This window comes from Tamandua tetradactyla, chromosome 10, assembly GCF_023851605.1.
Source record: "Tamandua tetradactyla isolate mTamTet1 chromosome 10, mTamTet1.pri, whole genome shotgun sequence".
Classification (NCBI taxonomy): Eukaryota; Metazoa; Chordata; class Mammalia; order Pilosa; family Myrmecophagidae; genus Tamandua; species Tamandua tetradactyla.
In genome coordinates, this window is record NC_135336.1 from 2,583,071 (window position 1) to 2,602,610 (window position 19,540).

General features: G+C 55.0%; 2 protein-coding genes across 6 annotated transcripts; one reads left to right on the forward strand and one right to left on the reverse strand.

Annotated features, from left to right (window-relative positions):
- The first annotated feature begins 1,543 nt into the window (after positions 1-1,543).
- VWA5B2 (von Willebrand factor A domain containing 5B2) lies at positions 1,544-14,237 on the forward strand. Of its 4 annotated transcripts, none has more exons than XM_077117730.1 (20): positions 1,544-1,658; positions 2,619-2,775; positions 2,852-3,022; positions 5,237-5,456; positions 5,619-5,776; positions 6,346-6,477; positions 6,712-6,836; positions 7,240-7,395; positions 8,043-8,153; positions 8,233-8,441; positions 8,533-8,644; positions 9,155-9,340; positions 10,196-10,367; positions 10,455-10,771; positions 11,253-11,442; positions 11,539-11,889; positions 12,661-12,798; positions 12,897-12,980; positions 13,061-13,305; positions 13,390-14,237. In XM_077117730.1, the coding sequence occupies exons 2-20, from the start codon at positions 2,637-2,639 to the stop codon at positions 13,936-13,938; spliced, it is 3,765 nt and encodes a 1,254-aa protein (XP_076973845.1). In that variant the 5' UTR covers positions 1,544-1,658; positions 2,619-2,636; the 3' UTR covers positions 13,939-14,237. The 4 variants fall into 4 exon arrangements, with proteins under 4 accessions (XP_076973845.1, XP_076973848.1, XP_076973849.1 ...); XM_077117733.1 differs by having other exon boundaries at positions 13,082-13,305; XM_077117734.1 differs by having other exon boundaries at positions 13,085-13,305.
- Position 14,238: 1 nt separating this feature from the next.
- ALG3 (ALG3 alpha-1,3- mannosyltransferase) lies at positions 14,239-19,525 on the reverse strand. 2 transcript variants are annotated; one of them, XM_077117736.1, is made up of 9 exons: positions 19,313-19,525; positions 17,433-17,532; positions 17,187-17,334; positions 16,915-17,075; positions 16,330-16,450; positions 15,691-15,896; positions 15,455-15,532; positions 14,724-14,867; positions 14,331-14,582 (listed from the first exon to the last, which is right to left on the reverse strand). In XM_077117736.1, the coding sequence occupies exons 1-9, from the start codon at positions 19,506-19,508 to the stop codon at positions 14,420-14,422; spliced, it is 1,317 nt and encodes a 438-aa protein (XP_076973851.1). In that variant the 5' UTR covers positions 19,509-19,525; the 3' UTR covers positions 14,331-14,419. The 2 variants fall into 2 exon arrangements, with proteins under 2 accessions (XP_076973850.1, XP_076973851.1); XM_077117735.1 differs by lacking the exon at positions 15,455-15,532 and having other exon boundaries at positions 14,239-14,582; positions 14,724-14,866.
- Between the last annotated feature and the right edge of the window lie 15 nt (positions 19,526-19,540).

Sequence of the window (19,540 nt, forward strand, 5' to 3'; positions counted from 1 at the left end):
GAGGGATCAGTGGAACCAGGGCTCAGACTGTGGGGAAATAACAGGGTTGGGGCCCAGCTGGAGCTCCCGGTGGCTGGACTGGTGTGATATGTTTGTGCTTCCGGTATTATCCCTGTGCATTTCTACCTATAAAATTCCCTGGGGATCACCCTGCTAAAGGGTTTGAGTATGGGAATGGGTTGGGGGTGAGTGTTGCAATCTTTCAGCAACCCTGCGGAATGAAACACACAGACGCACAAGACCGACGAGACAGACAAGATGACTGCAGCCCCGAAGAGCTTCAGCTGCTTTATTTCATATCCTTTCTCACAGCTCTTTTGCTGACCAAGCCTGCTTTTCAGTATAATACCCCTACATACAAGAGATAGCTAAAAAGACCTTGGGGCTTAAGAAAAAACAAACATTCTGTTCCTCTCAGACTGTCCTCCAAGTAGGCAGATAACAGTCTCCACAGTTTACTGCCAAGGCCACTCTGAAGCCAGTCACTCCCAATAAATTCCGCAGGTTTTCTATTAACCCTTGGCTCCTACAGTTGAGGGCTCAGGTGCTCAAGGAGGCAGGGGAACCCCCTGGGGCCAGTGTGAGGACGAAATCAGGACAGAATTAATGGAGAAAGGTGAGGACTCTGGGGTCTAGCTTGATAGGCCACTCTCCACTGGCTGCCCCCCTCCACTTCTCCTCAAGCTTTCTTTGCATAACCTGGGTGTGGTCTCTGCAAGAAAACTTGCTTGGGTCATCCCCAAACAGGGTTACCTCCTCTCACCTTCCCCAGGGGGCGGGAGAAAGGTTTTACAGACTTTCCTAAGCTGTATAACTTTGTCAAGCTGCATGGAAATTCTGCCAATAGCAAGGGACCTGTTTTACACAGGACATTTTCTCCTGAGGGTGCTGCAGTGACAGACGGGTGGAGAGATGGGTCACTACCATGGTAGGACTCTGCCCGCCGGGAGCCTCACTTCCAAGTCTCAGGGCAACTAAGGTACCAAGAAGTTACAGCTTGAGGGATCTATCCTGCAATGACTCCCTCCCCCCACTCACTTGCAAGGACGCGGAAAGGTCTGCAGCGGTGGAGGAGCACTGTGCAAGGCAAGGGGGCTGGCTTCTGGTGGGGAGGGGCCCTCCGGTGATGGAGCGACTGGGGCTCTTTGCCTTGCTGAGGGAGGGTCACTAACCAGGGCGGGGAAGGGCGTGGGCGGGACTGGAAATGGGAATAATGGGGTAGCTGGGGTCGCTGCAACGCTGGGGGTTTGCAGACTGAGGCTCTGCCGCACTTCCTGCAGGACTGGAGGGTGGGGCGAGGAGGCCTGGATCCAGCATTGGCAGGGGCTGTGCAGCGCCGGGACGCCTTCCCTGCACTGCGGTGCCCTGTCTAGCTCTGGCGAAGGCGATACAGCGTTTTTCAGCCAGCGTGAGAACGTGCTTTGGGCCGCAGCGGCGGGCGGGGCAGAGGCGGGAGCCCAGGGCTGCCTCTCCGAGCGGGGGCGGGACCCGCACCCGCACCAGCAGGGCCCGCGCACCTGCCCGGCTCAGAGCGGCCGCAGCCGGGGGTCCCAGCGCGCGCCCCTCAGGTGTCCTGACCGAGCGTGGCCCGGGACGCAGAGGCGGTGCCACCCACCCTGCTCCAGGCGCGAACCCAGAACTCCGCAGAAGACGCAACGGTGAGGCTGGTGCTGCCTGCGGGTGGGGCCGGGGTGTCTCAAGACCCAGCTCGCGGCGTCCCCTGACAGCCCGGCGTGGGAGCAGCGGCGACCACAGCCGGCCACCACTCCGGGACCAGCGCTGCGAGGGCTGGGAGAAACGCGTTGGGCGGAGCCCCCTGCTTCCCGCTGCACCGACACCTCTCCCCTTCTTGCCTCCAAAGATCCCCTTCTTTTCGCCTCCTTATCTCGCTCTTCCCAACCCCCTCCATCTCAGCCTGTAGCCCCTCTCCCCCACTACCCGACCCTGCCCGATGCGGCATCGGAGGGAGAAAGCACGTAGCCCTTTCGCTTCCCATCCCACCCACCCCCCTACTCTCCCTCATTGGGCTGGGGGCCGGGACGATCCCGGCCCTTTAAACCTTTGGTCTCCGCTTGGAACCTCAGCTCTCACTCCCACCCCCCGCCCCGGGCCACTTCCGACAGCTGGCAGTGGCTGGAAGCCCCAGGGAGCCGGCAGGTACCGGGAGCGGGTGTTGGAACAGCTGTGACCCCCATCCCCCGCCCTCAGAGGAGCCGCGGCGGGACTGCCGGGCGCCGGGAGCGCAGGTTAATCATTAACCCTCCGTTCCCCGGGTTCCCCCTCTGCCCTGGAGCGGCGTCCTGACCCGACTTCCCAGGTAACGGGCCGAGACGCCCATCTCGCCATCCTCCCTCCTCCCCTCCCCGGCCTTTCCTCACCCCTCCCCCGCACCTGTGGTCCAGGCTGGAGCCCGGGCTCAGCCTTGCACCACGCACCACACGCGCGCGCGCACACACACACACACACGCACACGCGCACACACACACACACACACACACACACACACGCCCGTCTCCTAGTGTCTGCGGTAGATCCTCGCCGCTGGCTTTCAGGAGCGCGCGGTGCAGGCGCCCTGGAGTCCCTCCGCGCACCCCTTCATCCAGCACCCCCGCCCCCAGGGCCGGCCACCCGGCACCATGCCCGGTCTGTACTGCCCCTCCAGCTGGACGCCGCTGCCGCTCACCGACTCCTGGGTCCGGGCCTGCGCCAACGGACCCTGTCTCAGCCTGCGGGCCCGGCTCACTTACCACAACCCTCAGCCGCAGCCGGTGGACGGTGAGTTCGAGGGTGGGCGCGAGACGGGCGGGGAGTGGGTGCCGGGCGACGTCCGACGCCGCCTCCTGCCTTCCAGGCGTGTTCGTGTACCCGCTGGCAGAGGCCGAGGTGGTGTCGGGCTTCGAGGCCGAGGCGGCGGGACGGCGGGTCTCCTTCCGGCTGCAGAGCCGGCGCCGCTCGCAGGCCCCCTGCTGCCGCGCGTTGGGCCCCGGGTTGGGGGCCGCCACGCCCCGCCGCTGTGCGCAGGGTGAGTCCGGAGCGCCCCCACCCTGCCCTCCTGAAAGCCAGCCGCCGCTCTGGTGTCTTCAGCTGCTTTGCATCCCGCTCCCACCCTTCCTCTCCAGCCGCAGAATTTCATTCATTAATTCAACCCCTTTTTCATCGGCCGTGGACTGGAAAGCAGATGAGCATCAGGTGCTGGGGTAATGTGACTCCTGCCTGGTCTGAGGTTTGCAGCTGTGGAGACAAACACAGACCCAGCACAAGACTTCCTGGGCACCCATCTCTCACCATGCTCTCCACCCTCACTGCTGTAAAAGACAGCCCCCCTGGTCATTGCCATGTAAATGGGCCGCCTCCCGCATCAAATCCAAACTCCCCTGTATAGCAGACAAGCACTGGCCAGACTGACAGGTGTTTCCGTGACTCCCTACTTTTTCTGTCTTCCCATGTTCTAACAAGCAAACTAGTCCTTTAAGGCCCATTCCTCGGAAGCCCTCTGTCATTCCCAAAACAATTCACTGCACTCTTCCTTTGCTCCCCCGCCCTTTGTGTGACCTCATCACAACACTTACCAGATGGATAAGTTGTTATGAGTCCACATGTCTGTCTCTCCCTGAAGTGAGCCTGATACATGGTTTTGGTCATCTCCCGAGTGCCAGTATCTGGCACAGAATCTGGCAGAAAGGAGTTCAGTGACAGCTGGGTGTGGGGCTGGAAGCCCAGCCCTGTGCTGAGGTCTGTGGCTTACACTTCATTCTTTCATTTATTCATTCATACCTTCATTTGATTCCTGCACATAGGGTTTACCATCCAGAAAGAAGGACAGGAATCCAGTGGTGCTGACCATTGGTAAAAGCCCATCTGGTGGTTAGGGGCAGGGTGAGCACTAGGCTGAGGCCTGAGGAATGTTCCAGAAGGAAGTGGAGTCAGCATTTGACTGAAAAGAAGGGTAGGACTTGATTAAGTGAAGGAGAGGGAAAAGGCACTCTGGCAGTGATAGTGGTGAAAAAAAGTTTGGAAGTAGGTTATACTGGATAATTATAATAAAATACCCCATTTTTACAGTGCTTTGCAGTTTACAAAGCCCAGTAACTGCTATCATCTCTTTTGAATCTAGAGAGTTATATAATGCAAGTGTCGTTCCCTCTCCACTTTTATAGGTGGTGAAAATAATAGCAACAGCCATTTACTGCGTATTGCTGTATGAGAGGTGCTTAGCAGCCATTCTCATCTATTTCTCACCACAATTGATGTGGTGTAGTTATTATAATCTTCATTTATGGATGCAGGAACTGAGACCCTTGAGAACAAAAGAGTTGCCAAAGGACACAGCTAGAAGTCACAGAACTAAGACTCAAAACCTTACCCTATGCTATCTCCACTGTATCAGGCCATCTCCAAGCCTCACCTGGCTGGGAGAGAAGCCACTTTCTTTCATCTTCTCTCACTTCTTTTTCCTTTCCTCCCACATTTTTTCTCCTCTACTTATTCATTAAGTAGTTCTTAACAGAGTGAATTTTAAAAAATGATTATTGTGGGGTAGTGCAGGCTGGAAAAGTAGGCCTTGCTACCACTTACACGGCTGGCCTTCATTCTTTTAGCAGCCATGGGGACCTCCACAACTCCACCAGTGCCAAATAAGCCTACTATCTAAGTAACAACGGTGTGCTTGGGCTGCAAAGACAGTTTTATGGCCTCTAGCCTGCTTCCAAATAGATTACTGCTCCTAAGCTCCTCTTAGGTAGAAAATTCTAGAGCCACCCCTACCGGGCAGTGAGGAACCCCTGAAAGTTCACAAGCAGGGGAAATTGTGAGCAGAATGGGTCACAGGCCAGGGAGAAATGTCAGTTCACAAGGCAGGGTCTTTTAGGAAAATGGTGCCCAAGGGTTAGATGGGCAAAGGCAGGCAGGGGAAGAGGGGCAGAGAGCATGGGTCCTCTAGCACCTTGGGGGTGCTATGGATGTGCCTCATTAGTGCTTCTCTTCATCAGCTCCTCATTAGCAGTGATGCCTCTGCTTCCTTCCCTGCTGATGGCCAGGTCCTTCCCCCCTCAGCTGGTCTCCTTCTGCCATCATCCATCCCATGCCTCCATCCAGCATCACCAAGCCCAGTGTTCCGGCAGCCATGCAGAGTCCCTTTTCCCAGGCTATCCTGAGCCAGTGCCCACCCCTGCAATCTTACATTGTCCTATCGCCTCTGCTTCCAGTCCTCTCTGACCCCTTCTCTCCCTCAACGTAGGTCATCTTGTGCTGGATCTGGCCCAGGCCCGGTCCACATTGGTGCTGCCCACAGGCCTCATCGCTGCGGCTGGCACCATCACAGTGACCCTGCGCAGCAGCCGGGAGCTGCCCTCAAGGCCTGATGGGGTGCTGCGCGTGGCCCTGCCCTCCGTGCTCACCCCACTGGCCCCACCAGGCCCCTCAGGGCCCCCTCGGTCTCCGGGGCTCTGTGACGACAGGTTGGGCCTATGGTGATTCTCTTCGTCCCTCCCTCGGCTTCTCTGGGTCTAGTGCGGGTGAGGGGCGCTAGCAGGTTGCCTGGGGGCTGGGCTGGGCCAGTCAGCCAGAGGGGCAAGGGGCCTCTGTCATGGCCCAGTGACCCTCCTCGTGCTCCCTTCTAGCCCCACCAGCTGCTTCGGGCCGGGCAGCCCTCAGGAGGAAGGGCCGGCCTTGGAGGAGCCGACCACCCCTCAGGATGTGTTCTTGGGCCCTGCGCGCTGCCCTGCCCCGTACACTTTCTCCTTTGAGATGCTGGTGACTGGGCCATGCCTGCTGGCAGGTAGGTGTGTCTGGCCTGGCCTTGCCCATATCAGAACAAGGCCCTCCCTTCAGCTGCCCTACCTCTCCCAGAGCAACTCACTGAGATAAAGCTCAGGGATAGGAGGAACATAGAAAAAAAGAAGATGGAGACCTGACCCTCAGAAGCCTCCCGTGTAACAGTGGGAGCATCTCCTGACCACTTCTACGCAACGTGCTCACCTTTAGGTTTATCAATCTAATTTACTTCTCTCCCCTGCCACCCACCAATGAGAAGAGAGAGGCTTGCAACAGGACCAGTCCCAGTGATAAAGTGGGTTTTCTTTGTCCAAAAGGTAGGAGGGAGATGCTAAATCAGTACCTGGTTGATGTGTAACCCTTTGACCAGCCAGAAGCAAAGTTGGGAATCCCCCTCCCAGCTCCAGAAAGCAGATGAATCCTTGTCCATCTGACCCCATGGACCAGGCTCCAAGAGCTGAGTTGACTCAGCCATGGTCCCTGCCCACAGCCACTGCTGTCTGGGAAGGTGATATTTGTGCTCTTAGTACTGGCTTTGGGTGGGGTGACTGGCCCTGCCTCTATGTTCCTCAGGACTGGAGAGTCCCTCCCACGCCCTGCGGGCAGATGCCCCCCCTCATGCCAGTTCTGCAGCCACCATCTGTGTCACACTGGCAGAGGGTCACCGCTGCGACCGGGCCTTGGAGATCCTCCTGCACCCCAGTGGTGAGGAACTGGGGCACACGGGCCAACTACGACCTGCTTCCCTGGTAGCATTTTTTAAGTATAGTTTTCTGGCCATAACCCACTTTGAACCAAGTCATCTGGGAGGCTGGGCCTGTTGGTACAGGGAGGCCAAACCTACAGGGTCCTCCCAGGACAGTAGGACTGGGCAGCTGAAGTCCAGAGGCAGAGACTTCCTCAATGGAACTGTGTTTCAACCCCACCCCCACCCCCTAGAACCCCACCAGCCACACCTGATGCTGGAGTCCGGCAGTCTGAGCCCAGCAGAGTACGAGGCCCGGGTGAGGGCCCGCCGGGATTTCCAGAGGTTGCAGCGAAGGGACAGTGATGGGGACTGGCAGGTATGGCTTCACGGAGTCCTGGCCTGGGCCATGGCCTCACTCCTGGCTGCATTTGTGCACGAGGACCCAGGCGAGCAGGTTCACGGTGGGGCTGGGGGTGGGCACCTCTGCTCTAAGGAGAATCTCTCAGCAGCAGTCAACCTCCAGCACAGAGGCCAGATGAGTACTGTCATAGGAGGCCCACACAAGTCCCCAAAGATGTGTCTCAGATGGTAGGGGCTAGGTCTGACACAGGCAGAGGAGAGAGAGCCACCTGCATATGCCCTTGCCTCTGTTCAAATTACTAAAAAGTGCCCTCTCTGGCTGGGTCAAATAGAAAAATACCCTAGGGCTGGGTCCCATTACTGACTGGTCAGAATTGCACTAGGCCTGGCTCAGGATGACTGGGGACTCCCGTGCTCAGGTGTGGTTCCTGCAGCGACGCTTCCACAAGGACATCCTGCTGAACCCCATGCTGATGCTGAGCTTCTGCCCAGACCTCAGCACCAAGCCTGGATACCTGGGCACAGCCACGCGGGAGCTCCTGTTCTTGTTGGATGGCAGCAGTGCTGCGTACAAGGCCTGTGGGAACACCTCATGGGCAGGCTGGGGGGTTGAATGGGGCAGCCGGCTAAGGTGGGCTGGGGCACCCTCTCAAAGCCAGGAGTCACCCTGTTGCTTAAAATACCATCTTCTGAAGAGGAAACGGACAGCAACGCCACTGGCGAATCCCTTATAGAGCAGCCCTGCCCAACCCCCAGATACACATACCCACAGTCTCCCACCCCCATGCCCAAGTCCATACATCTGCAGTCTCTCCCAGATACCAAGAGCTCTCTCATCCCTTCACACAGTCACATGCCCAGTCACAATGGAGCGATTCAAGCACATACACCTCCAGTGTCTCTTCTTCTCACACACACACCCTCGAGTCACACACTTACACAGAGTCACACACAGCAAAGTCTCTCTCACACACACAGACTTACATCCCCAGAGCCCTTCTCATACCCCTAGGGTCTCTCTCTTACACCCCAAGTCTCTATTTCAGGCACACACAGTCTCCCACACCCAGGTTCTTTCCCAGATGGCCCCACCCCACCCCTTATTTTACACATGAAACCAAGGCCTGGGGAAAGCTGCAATCTGCCATCCCTGGCTCTCCAGCAGCTCCTCGGGTAGTGCCCGTGGGGCCTGCCTCACACCAGCCTCCCCGGCTTCCCCCAGGATGCCATTGTTTTGGCTGTGAAGTCTCTCCCACCCCAGACGCTCATCAACCTGGCCACATTTGGGACATCGGTGCAGCCCCTCTTCCCAGAGAGCCAGCCTTGCAGTGATGTGAGTGTGGCCTGGAGGTTTCAGGGCCCAGTGGCATGTTTCAGCCCTGCGCGGCCCAGCCCATGCCTTCTCTCTCCAGGACACTGTGCAGCTGATCTGTGAGAGCATCGAGGCCCTGCAGGCTGCAGGAGGCCCCCCAGATGTGCTGGCTGTGCTAGACTGGGCGATGGGGCAGCCCCAGCACAGGGCCCACCCTCGGCAGCTGTTTCTGCTCACAGCTGCCTCGCCCATGGCCATCAAGACCCACCAAATCCTGGAGTTCATGAGATGGCACAGGGGGGCAGCCAGGTATAGGGTGGGCAGAGCTGGGTGCCCAAGGCTGAATCCTCCCCCCTCCTCAAGCAGCTCCTGACTTCGGCTACTTTCCTTCCCTCCTCAGGTGCTTCTCCTTTGGGTTGGGGCTGGCCTGCCATCGGCTGCTTCAGGGTCTCTCTGCCCTCAGCAGGGGCCAGGCCTATTTCCTGAGACCTGGGGAGAGGTTGCAGCCCCTGGTGAGCTTGAGCCTGGGCCCTGTCTCCTTCCAAGTTACACATCAAGTCTAAAACAGAAACTGGTCAAGCCATAGGGTCTCCTGACTACCTAGTCAGGACTTCTCCCCAGCTCCATTCCCAACTCTCCCCTGAGATGCCAACCGGGAGAGGAGCTGCTGGTGCTGCTGTCAGGTGCTGCAGGAGGCCAGCGGTATAGGGACACAGCCTCTGATCACCCCCCAAATCTAATTATCAGCTTGCTCCTGGAACTGAGCCAAGTCTCTGAAAAGCCTTTCCTTGTCCATGTTTCCTCCTGAACAAGGTTCAGCCCAGAAGACAGTCCAAGCCCTGAGGGCTAAGCACTTAGTCTCCTGGCTTGTTCCCATTCCTTCCTCTGACTGCAGCCTGACCCTTTGCCCCATCAGCCTCGGGGCTGGGTAGACACCACTGGGGAAGGGTCAGCTTCCTGCTCTGCCTGGCTAGGTAGCACCTCTTTCTCTCCCACATCTCCACTCTGGTCACTTTCCACAGTTGGTGCAAGCTCTGCGGAAGGCACTGGAACCCGCTCTTAGTGACGTCTCTGTGGACTGGTTTGTGCCCGATGCTGTGGAGGCACTGCTGACTCCCCGAGAGATCCCAGCCCTCTACCCTGGGGACCGCCTGCTCGGTTACTGCTCACTATTCAGGGTGGATGGCTTCCGGCCCCACCTACCAGGGGTAGGCCTGGCCAGCGGGGAGAAGGCCCTGCAGCTCTTAAAACCCTTCTATTCCCGGTGCCTTTCTCTGCTGAGCAACCTACTATCCTCTAGGCCTCCCCAGAGATCATGCTGGGCACCCCAAAGTGAATCCAGCTTGTCCCCCTCATGAGGCCTTCCAGTCCTCGTACATCCGGGAGCCCTATGTGCCAGCTCCAAGCCAGGCCCTGTAAAGGGCTGCCCTTTGCTTTTCTCAGAATTCACTGTAGCACACAGCCACAGAAAACACCTGCATCATTTGCTGTGAAGTTTTTGTGGAAACTGTTGCCCTATAGAAAGCACCACCTGAAAGATTTTCTGTTAACATTCAGTGACAGATGGAGATAGTGTAAAAGAAATCTCAAATCCCAACTCCACTACTTCCTAGTTGTTTGATTCTGGGCAAGTCACAACCTCTGAGCACATTTCCTCATCTGTAAATAATTTTTTTCAGAGGGTTTTGTAATTTGAGTGTTCTTGGTAGGGAACCTGACACATAGTAGGTGCCTGATAAACTGTAGTTATTTATGAAAAGCTTTATCTCTCAAGAAGAACTAAGCATGTTTCTTCCTTCTTAACAATGACAGTTATATAACAGACCACATTTGCGTTTTTGCCTGGATGCTGGGAAGCTCAGAGCCAAACCTGAGGCTCAGCCATAGAAGCTCTATTAACCTTTATGGTTAGCATGCCTGCTTCTTCCTTCCTTAGTACTGGTCTTTCAGTTCTGGCTTATTAACTTTATTGCCTCTTGCTGTGAGCCATTTTAAATCATGTATGGAAAAAGGTAGTGTATGCCTACAATTAAATTTTTTTTCAATGACTGCTCTCTCCCTAGGGCCAAGAGCCTGGCTGGCAGAGCCTGGGTGGCTCTGTGTTCCCATCCCCAGAGGAGGAACCATCTGTCACCAGCCTTGGCACTGAGCCCACTGCCACCTCAGAGCCACTGGGAACAGGCATTATGTCAGCACGGCTGTCCAGCCCATGGGCTCCTGGGGACTCAGAGCAGAGTGAGTGCCCCAGTGTATGTGAGTGGTTGTATTGAAGGAGGAGTGGGCAGGAGTGCCAGGGGTGGGGTCCATTCTCCTGCCTCCCAGCAGGTACTGATGCTCTAACTGACCCAGCCACCGACCCTGGACCCAACCCCTCCACTGACACAGCCATATGGCGCCGCATCTTCCAGTCATCATACATCCGGGAGCAGTACGTGCTCACCCACTGTTCTGCCAGCCCCGAGCCAGGCCCAGGCTCCACCAGCAGCAATGAATCCCCTGGCTCCCAGGGCCTTGGCTCTCCCGAGAGCAACAATCCCCTGGATCCCCCTTCTCAGCAAGGCTGCCGCAGCCTGGCCTGGGGAGAACCTGCAGGCTCCTGCTCTTGCCCCCTACCTGCACCCCCAATGGCTCCTTTCAAGGTGAGATTCAGTCCATATCCACATACCATGTCTCCCACAAACATTTATTTACCATCTGCCTTGTGCCAGCCATTGGCAGTGGTTTCCGTTAAGTCTAGCTTAAGAGATGGATGGGTAAATCTATACTGTTGATACCATGTGACACCCAATGAAGAGCATATGGACATGATATTATAGCAGCTCAGAGTAAGGGAAACTAAAGGTGGAACTAGAGCCATATTTAGAAGAATAAACAGAAGTCAGCCAAACTAAGGGAGAGAAGACATGAGTAAAAACATAGACACAAACAAAAACCTCAAGTAGGAAATAAGGAGTGAAGTGAGATGACTCTGGGAAGGGGTTTCCCTTGTAGGCCACAAGAGGTTTGGCTTTCCTCCTAAGGATGGTGAGGGGCAAAGGGGCACTTTATATAGCTGTGTATGTAGCTGATGGCTGGGACCTCGGTGCTCCTTGACCAGTGGTCCCTACTTTGCAAATGTAGGCCGGGGCCCTGAGCGCTGAGGTGCTAGGCCGTCGACGTAGAGCAGCCCTGGCTGGCAGGAGTCTCTCGTCTCCCCCAGGCCGGCCCAACCCAGTGCTTGGCCACTCCTGGCAGCCTCATCTGGGAGCAGCACCAGATGGACCAGGCCCCGAGCCAGGGCAACAACTGGGACAGAGTCTGGATGAGTCAGGTAAGGGTCAGATGAGATGCTGAGCTTCCTGACACCTTGGGGAGGTGAAGGCCAGGGCACCATACTGCCCAAACTCCTGCCATCTTCTCTCCCCAGGAAACCTTCTCTCCCCGAGCCCCATGGACTGGGACATGTTGATGGAACCACCCTTCTTGTTCACAGCTGTGCCCCCTGATGGGGAGTCACCTGTCTCAGTGCCACTGCCTCCCCAGGCACCACGCTGCCATGTGGTGATCCGGGCCCTGTATGGGGAACAGCCTATGTGCTGGGAAGTAGGTGTTGGGCTGGAGACACTGTGGGGCTTTGGGGATAGGTCACAGCCTTTGACACTCCCTGAAAGAGCAGCTACTTGGGACCAAGCACTCCACCGGCTGACGGCAGCCTCTGTGATCCGGGACAGTGAACAGCTAGCTCTCCGACGAGGGGCTGAGACCACAGCTGGCCAGGGTGAGTTGCAGGTGGACCCAGTCAGAACCCAAGGAGCCTGCACAGCGGATAGCACCAGGGGGACTGTGTGCTTGATTATTCTCTATACGCCACCTTGTTCACCTTATATGTTCACCTTATATTTGACCTAGCTCATCCACTTTGACAAGATAAGAGATTAAGTAGGGCAGTAGGAAAAAGGGAATATAAAGATGCATTCCTTGCTAAGCGTGGGACCCAAACTTGGAGGGCTTTCCAGCAGCAAACAGAAACGTGATCTTAAAATGATTCACAATACCTATAACATAAAGAAAAAACCTCTGTTGTTCAGGAACTGTTAAAATCAAATAAAGTTTAAAGTTCAGTTCTTTGGTTGCAAGAGCCACATTTCAAATACTCAGAAGTCACATGTGACTAGAGGATAGTATATTGGATAGTGCAGATATAGAACATTTCCATCACTGCAGGAAGTTCTACTGGATGATATTGAAATGGGTGAGTAGAAAAGTCGCCACAATCAATGCCCCTTCTGGGTGGTGTGCAGTGATGAATTTCTGGGTGGTCAAGGGGGCCTCAGCCCTACTATGTGTTGGGGCTTGGTCTCACCACTTCCTGCCAAAGCTGGGTAGGATGAGCTGCTGTGGGGCTTAAAAAGGCATCCTACTCTGTTCAGAAGTGGACAGAGGGAGAAGTTGTAGGAAATGCTGAGATTTTCCTCTATTAAGCCTCTATAGAGTGTGGATGGTAGGACGATGCCCCCTCATATTCATCAGCTGATCTTTGCTTTCATAGGCCATGCCCGGAGATCCTGGCTTCGAGCACTTCAGACAAGCAAGGTCAGCTCTGCACCCTCATGCTTCACCTGTCCTGTAGCTGTAGATGCTACCACTCAGGAGGTTCTGCCTACAGCCCTGCAGGTGCAGAGTTCAGGTAGGGCCTCACCCCTAGTGACCGCTCAGGTGTGGGCCTTCGTCCCATTGATCACCTTCTCAGGGAAACCTGACCCCTGTTCTCCTGTGCCCTTGCAGAGCCAGTTGATCCCCTGAGCACCTTTCCTGCTTCTCAGGGCTCTCTAGATACAGCCCCTCTGCCCATGGTCACCTATTCCAAAGGTAACACCCAAATTTGAGTAAAGGGTAGCGGACTACAAGGCTTAGAAATCACCCACTGGCACTGACTGGCCTGGTTACAGGACTTCAGGGAGGCTCTTCAGCAGGTGCCTGGGACCTGGGCCAAAATGGCAACTCCAAGTCTGGGGCAGGGGACCTCACAGCCCCCAGTGAAGATCCTCACCATCCACCACCCCACCCTCTCTCGAGGCTCAACCTAAGCCGCCGGAGGGCCAGGGGCTCGGATGGCCGCAGCCCCTGCAGCCCCAACCCGGGCCAGGATGGCCACAGCAACCCTGAAAGCAGCTACCATGACTACCTGCCCCTGGTGAGGACTTGGGAGGTGGAGGGTGGCCTTGTTAGGGCCGGCACCGTCTCAGCTCGCCTCGCCCCCCACCTCCTCTCTCCTCAGGTGCGGCTACAGGAAGCACCCGGCTCCTTCCGCCTGGACGCCCCCTTCTGTGCAGCCGTGCGCATCCCGCAGGAGCGCCTATGCCGCGCTTCGCCCTTCCCCGCACACCGCGCCGGCCTCAGCCCCACCACGGCTTCCTCCCCCTGGGCCCTTCTGGGTCCCAGTGTGGGTCAGGGCGACAGCGCCACGGCCTGCTGCAGCCCATCCCCCAGCACGGGTTCTGAGGGCCCAGGCCAGGTGGACAGTGGGCGGGGCTCAGACACCGACGGCTCAGAGGGAGCAGAAGGGCCCTGCGGCGCCGACCTGCGTGGCCGGACCTGGGCCACCGCCGTGGCACTTGCCTGGCTGGAGCACCGATGCGCAGCCGCCTTTGGCGAGTGGGAGCTGGCAGCAGCCAAAGCCGACTGCTGGCTGCGGGCTCAGAATCTGCCTGACGGCCTCGACTTGGCTGTCCTCAAGGCTGCAGCTCGTGGGCTCTTCCTGCTGCTGCGCCACTGGGACCAGAATTTGCAGCTGCATCTGCTGTGCTACAGCCCGGCCAACGTGTGAAGGCCACCGGCAACCTGGGCTCGGGCCAGTGCCCTCCCAACAGACTCATGTCACTGCCGCCCGGGGCTGGCCTCTCTCGGTGCTGGGAAGGGGTAGGCCAGTGTTTGCTGCCCCTTATTGCGTCTCACTTCCTTCCCAGAATCCTCTGACCCCCTTCCCTGAATCCTCTGGCCCCCACAAAAAGTGCCTGCTTGTGCTCTCTCCCATCTCACACCCCTTTCCTTTTTAGCCCCGTGCAGCGCTGCAGAAGGGGAGAGAGCCAGTTCCCAGATCCTATGCAATAAAGTGCCTCTTAGGACTGCCTGAGCAAGTTCTTTATCTGGGTCCTGCCTGCCCCACACACCTTAGTCCAGGTACCAGCTGCCCATACTTCCATGTAGGCTGCACAGAGATGGATTTGGTAAGATTTATTAAGAAGGGCACAGGATCCATTTTATCCAGGAGGAAGGAAGTGAATGCACTGGAGGGGAAGGAGTGAATTTCAGTGTCCTTTCTTGCTGTGCTGGATGCTCTTGGGGAAAGGCTGGGGGCCCAGCCAGAGCTGCAGCAGGATGATGGCATGGCATACATGCAGGGTGGCAGAGCTGCAGGATGTAGAAGGGTATGTGTTCCAGGAGAGCTCGATGAACCCCAACACCAGCAACCTGGGGATGAGAAATGGGTTCTGTGTTTGGTCCAGTTCCTGGGCTGAACCCTGGACACATTCCCCCAGCCCCTCCAAGGTCACAGCCTTGAGATGAGGAGCCCCCAGCCCTTCCCACTACCCAGGTTGGTCCGACTGATACCTGAGTAGGTGTGTGAGCCAGCGTGCAGGCATGGCCCACAGGAGGTAGGGCAGCGTGTGGAAATACCAGACGTAGAACTGGTAGTGGAGGGAGCGGCTGAAGCAGATGCCAACGAAGTTGGAGGTGAAGAGGGTAGAAACAATCTGTATGTGGTGGTCAAGGCCAAGGGCAAAGCTGACGGGGAAGAGGTGAGGGAGGGGTCCAAAGCAGAGGGCCCTTCCTGCTGCATGCCTTTGGGCAAGTTCCTTAATCTCTCTGGACCTGTTTCCCAAACTGATATGGTGACAGTAATACCTAGGGCCAAAGGTCTAATAAGTCTGAATCTGTTACTTACCGGCTGTGTGACCTTGGCAAATTACTTGAGTTCATAAAGCTTTAATTTTGCCATCTATAAAACAGGGATGAGACCACCCTATCTCAGGGTCTCCTGTGAGCTTTAAATGTTAGGATGTATGTAAATTTCTCAGACAGACCTAGAAGACTGAGTATTCAATAACGGTAGCTGCCGTTATTATTAATTTGTGGAATAATTAGGATTAAGAATAAAATATTATTAAAAATGTAAAGTGTTGACACAGTATTTGGTGCAGAAAGGAGCTCTATGAATGGGCCCTGTAGCTGGTACCTCCCAGTCCCGCCCCTGGGACTTCAGCCATCCAGAACTAACTGACCAGAACCCTTTCTATATACCTGGAAAGGATAAGACTTACCTTTCCATGATTTAAAGGATATGATTGGGTGTGAGGGGCTGGGGTGGAACTTTCCTTTTGGAGGGATCCTTCAGCAGCGACAGGATACTTTCCCCTGTCCTGGGGAGAAGCCATTCAGACATTTATCAAACATCCATAATGGGCCAAGATCTAGACTTGCCTCCATGAGCTCAACATCTCCCCTAAGCAGCGTCTGAGGCCTAGGCCTTTTACTCCTTCTCCCAAATTCTACCCGTAGCCCTGTCCCATTTTCTCACCTGTGCCACCTGCAGAGGGCAAAGGTCAAGAGTAGGGTGAGGTGGGCAGCTAACAGAGCCAGGTGGAAGGCTCGATGAAGGAAGAGGGTCTCAGGCAGGAAGCGCCAATTCACTGTCCAGTGGAAGAGAAACTGGCGGCCAAAGTCAAAGGATCGGGATAGGTATCCAACAGGGTTCTCCAGCAGGAAGGGCAGCCCCAACATCACCTAGGGGTGGGTGTGATGTCAGCAGAGCTGTCCAGGCTTGACCCCCAACCTTCATGCCAATCACTGATGAAAACGGGAGTGTGGTGTAGGTCTCAGAGGTTTCCTAATTCCTACCAGAAACAGTGGGAAAGGCAGCCTGCTCAGCTCAGAGACTGGGGCCAAAGAAACTGAAGAGGCAGGTAGGCAATAACCCTGCTTTAAGTTTAGATTCACCAAGTCATAAATGGGCAGAGATAGAAGGGTCCTCAGACATATCTAATTCAACACTCTTATTTCAGAGCTAAGGAGACAAACCCAGAGGCAGGGATTGCCCAGCCCAGAATCAACTCCAAAACCTGTCTCTCTTGGTTTTAAGGAAGTCTAAGGGATGAAGGAAGGAGGCCAGAGTGGCCTTCCCTTCCTTAGAAAGGGGAAAGGGTGAGGTGGGGGGTACCTGAAGAAAAGCACAAATGCCCAGCTTGGGGAGGGACCCACGGAGGCCAAACTGCGTGAGAAGAAGGAACAGTAGGCCAGGGGCGAAGAGCAGCACATTCATCTTCACAGAGACCGCCAGGCTGGAGTGGGTAGGGAAGGGGAAAGATGGAGATCAGCTCTAGGGCCCTGTACCCTGCCCAAAAATGCCCCCTCCATCACCATGGCAATCACTCCTGCCCCCAGCAAGCTCCAGGATGAGGCCCAGACTCAGAGCTGCTGGAAGGAGGGGAAGGCAGCCTGAGAGGAGAGGGGAGGGGCAGAAGATGCCTCATTACCATGTCCAAACTGAGTGAGTAAATATGTACTAAGTATTTAGAATATGCAAGCCCCATCTCAAACAATTGACGTTGGGAGGGAAGAGCAGACGGAAGACAGCATGTGTGTAGAACAAGGGAAACTTTCTACAAATCCTGACTCACTTTGTGGGGCCCTGACAGATCCACATTGTACAGCCACTCCCTTACTCCCCTGCTGCAGAAAACTGGGGAAAAAGAAATGGAGAAAAGAGAAAGAGGGGGACAGAAGGGAGGGGAGGGGTGTTGACCTGAAACAGCAGCAGCCCCAGCTCCAGCGCTGTGCCAGAAAAAGGTTGATACTGAGGAAGAGTATCGCCATGGCCACAGGGTCATTGAAGAGCCGCAGCACAAAGATGGAGTGGACGCGGTAAGAGGCACAGCACATGAAGAAAAAAACGAAGGGAGGTACCTGAGAGATGGGTGCAGTAGGGAACAAAATTAGCTCACCAGTCTGAGCCATCTCTGCTCCCCACTCATCCCAGGTTTGGGGCCTTCTAGGCCCTCAATGGTGTGGGTTTACCTTGCAGGTCTGGTGGTAGATCCAGAAGACAAGCAGTAAGGTGGCTAGGTAGAGCACTGCAAAGATGTGCTGGGCCACACGGATGTCAACGCCCCGGCCAGTGGCATAGTACAGTCCCATAAAGACGTACACAAAGCCAGCTGGGTACCTGCAAAATGAGAAGGAGTGTGAACCTGGGCCAGAACACCCAGCCTGGCGTCCAGTTAGCCCCTCATGGTCCTCCCGAAACCTCATATACCCACTCACACAAGAGGTCCAGTGTCACCCTGCAGTTTAGTGTAGTCATAGGTGCCGTTGATGACGCCCTCCACCTCAGCCATGTAGGCTTTCCAGTCAATTTCTGTGTCTGGAAGAGTATGGTCTGGTTACTTCTAAACCTAGAACTTGTCTACTCTATGCCTCCAGCCCACCAAAACACAGAGTTTCAGCTAATTTCCAAGGCTTTCATTACCATCCCTTTGAGGGTGACTCCAACATTTACATTCTCAGCTCAGCTCTCTCCTGTAAGCTCCCACCTATACATCTAACTGCTTATCTGACATGTTTCTCTGGATGATCTTAGGAACCTCAACCTCAACATGCCTGTAATTGAACATACAACCTTTCCTCTCACTTCAAATATGTTCCCGTTCCTGGTCCCATGAATGGCACCATTAACCACCCAGATGCTTGGGACACAAACCTGGGTAACATTGTTGATATTTTCTTCTCTCCCATTTCCAACCCCCAGTCACAAAGTTCTGCGGATTCTTCATCTTAAATAGCTCTACTATCTCATTCTTCTCTACTATTACATATTCAAATTTGGGCCTAACATGATGGCTAGCCTCAGTGATGCAGTAGCCTCCTAAATGGTTCCCGGTTTCCATTTTCACCCTACTACAATTTATTTTATACCCCACACCAGAGAAGTCTTCGTAAAATACAAATCAGATTAGGTTTCCCAATAAGATCAGGTCTCCCTGCTTAAACCCTTCAGTGATTCCCAATGGCTCTTATGATAAAGAGCAAACTCTATTATTTCCATTATAGAGGACGAACCTAAGAGTTAATGAGGTTAAGTGACTAGCTCAAAATCATTGAACTATGAAGTGGCTGAGTTGGGACTGGAACTCAGGGGGTCTCAAAAGTTCATAATAAACATGCTAACTACATACTTAAAATACTTACAAACCCCTTCATGATCTGGTCCCAACTTACTTCTGCAATTTCATCTCTCATTACTACCCATACTTGCTTTCCATGTTCCAACCCTAAAAAAAACAGTTGTTTCTTAGAGGAACCAGGATCTCTCTTTTGACTGGAGGATACAGATACAGGATTCTCTTTGCCTTTTTCTTCCCCCTTTCCTTCTTTCCTCAACTGGCTAGCTCCTAACTTTCAAGAGGGGCTCAAGACAGCCTCCCTTGACTCCTCAGGTTGGGCTTAACTGCCCTTCCTATGCCCTGTAGAGCACCCTGCCTGGCTATTAGCATGATAAATATGATACATTGTAACTCGCTGCTAACTTCTCTTGCCCAGGCCCAAAGGGCCAAGTTAGAAATGCATCCATCATATTCACCACTGTATCCCAGGTATCCAGCTCAGTGTTGGGCATATAATAAGTACTCAAAATAATCTATTGAATTAATTACTTTTAGCAAGAAAGTTGGGTGTGTCAAACCAAGTGTCTAAATTTAGCTTGAAAAAGAGGTTACCAATAATGCCAAATGGACTCAAGCGGTCATGAAATAGTATTGAGAAGTGACTTTTGAGACCTCATAATTGGACAGAATTGAAACCCAACAGAGGAAGTGACTTGCCTAAAGTCACAGGCTGTAGCAATACATTAACTCAGCCCCAGACCTTCTAATTTCCCAGGCTGGTTCTCTTTCTTAGCCTGGCAACCTAATATGTTCAGGATAGAGGGCCAATCTCTAGGCCAGGCCCCCTCCATTATGGGGGACAGGATTAGGGTCGGGTTTGCGTTTCTGCTGAAAAGGCTTGGGACTCACGTAGAAGATTTGGAACTGATGTCGATGAATGAGTGGGTCTGCGGTCTAAGTTTGAGCTCCAGGTTTGGGTCCTAGTTTGGGTTGGGTATTTCGGTCCCTTCCCTTCCCTCCCCTCCCCCTCGGCGCACTCACATGCCACCCTGTGAATGACCCAGAAGGTGATGCCCACCTCCGCCAGGCAGAGGCAGGCGGCCACCAGCAGCGTGTAGCGCGGCTCCAGCAGCAGTAGGCGCCGCTCTTGCCAAGCGCGCCGCAGCCATTGCCCAGAGCGTGTTACCGCCCCGGCCGCGGCACCCGCCCGGCCGCGTTTCCGCAGCCCAGCTGCCATCTTGACGGTGCGCCGCTTGCAAGGGCCCGCCA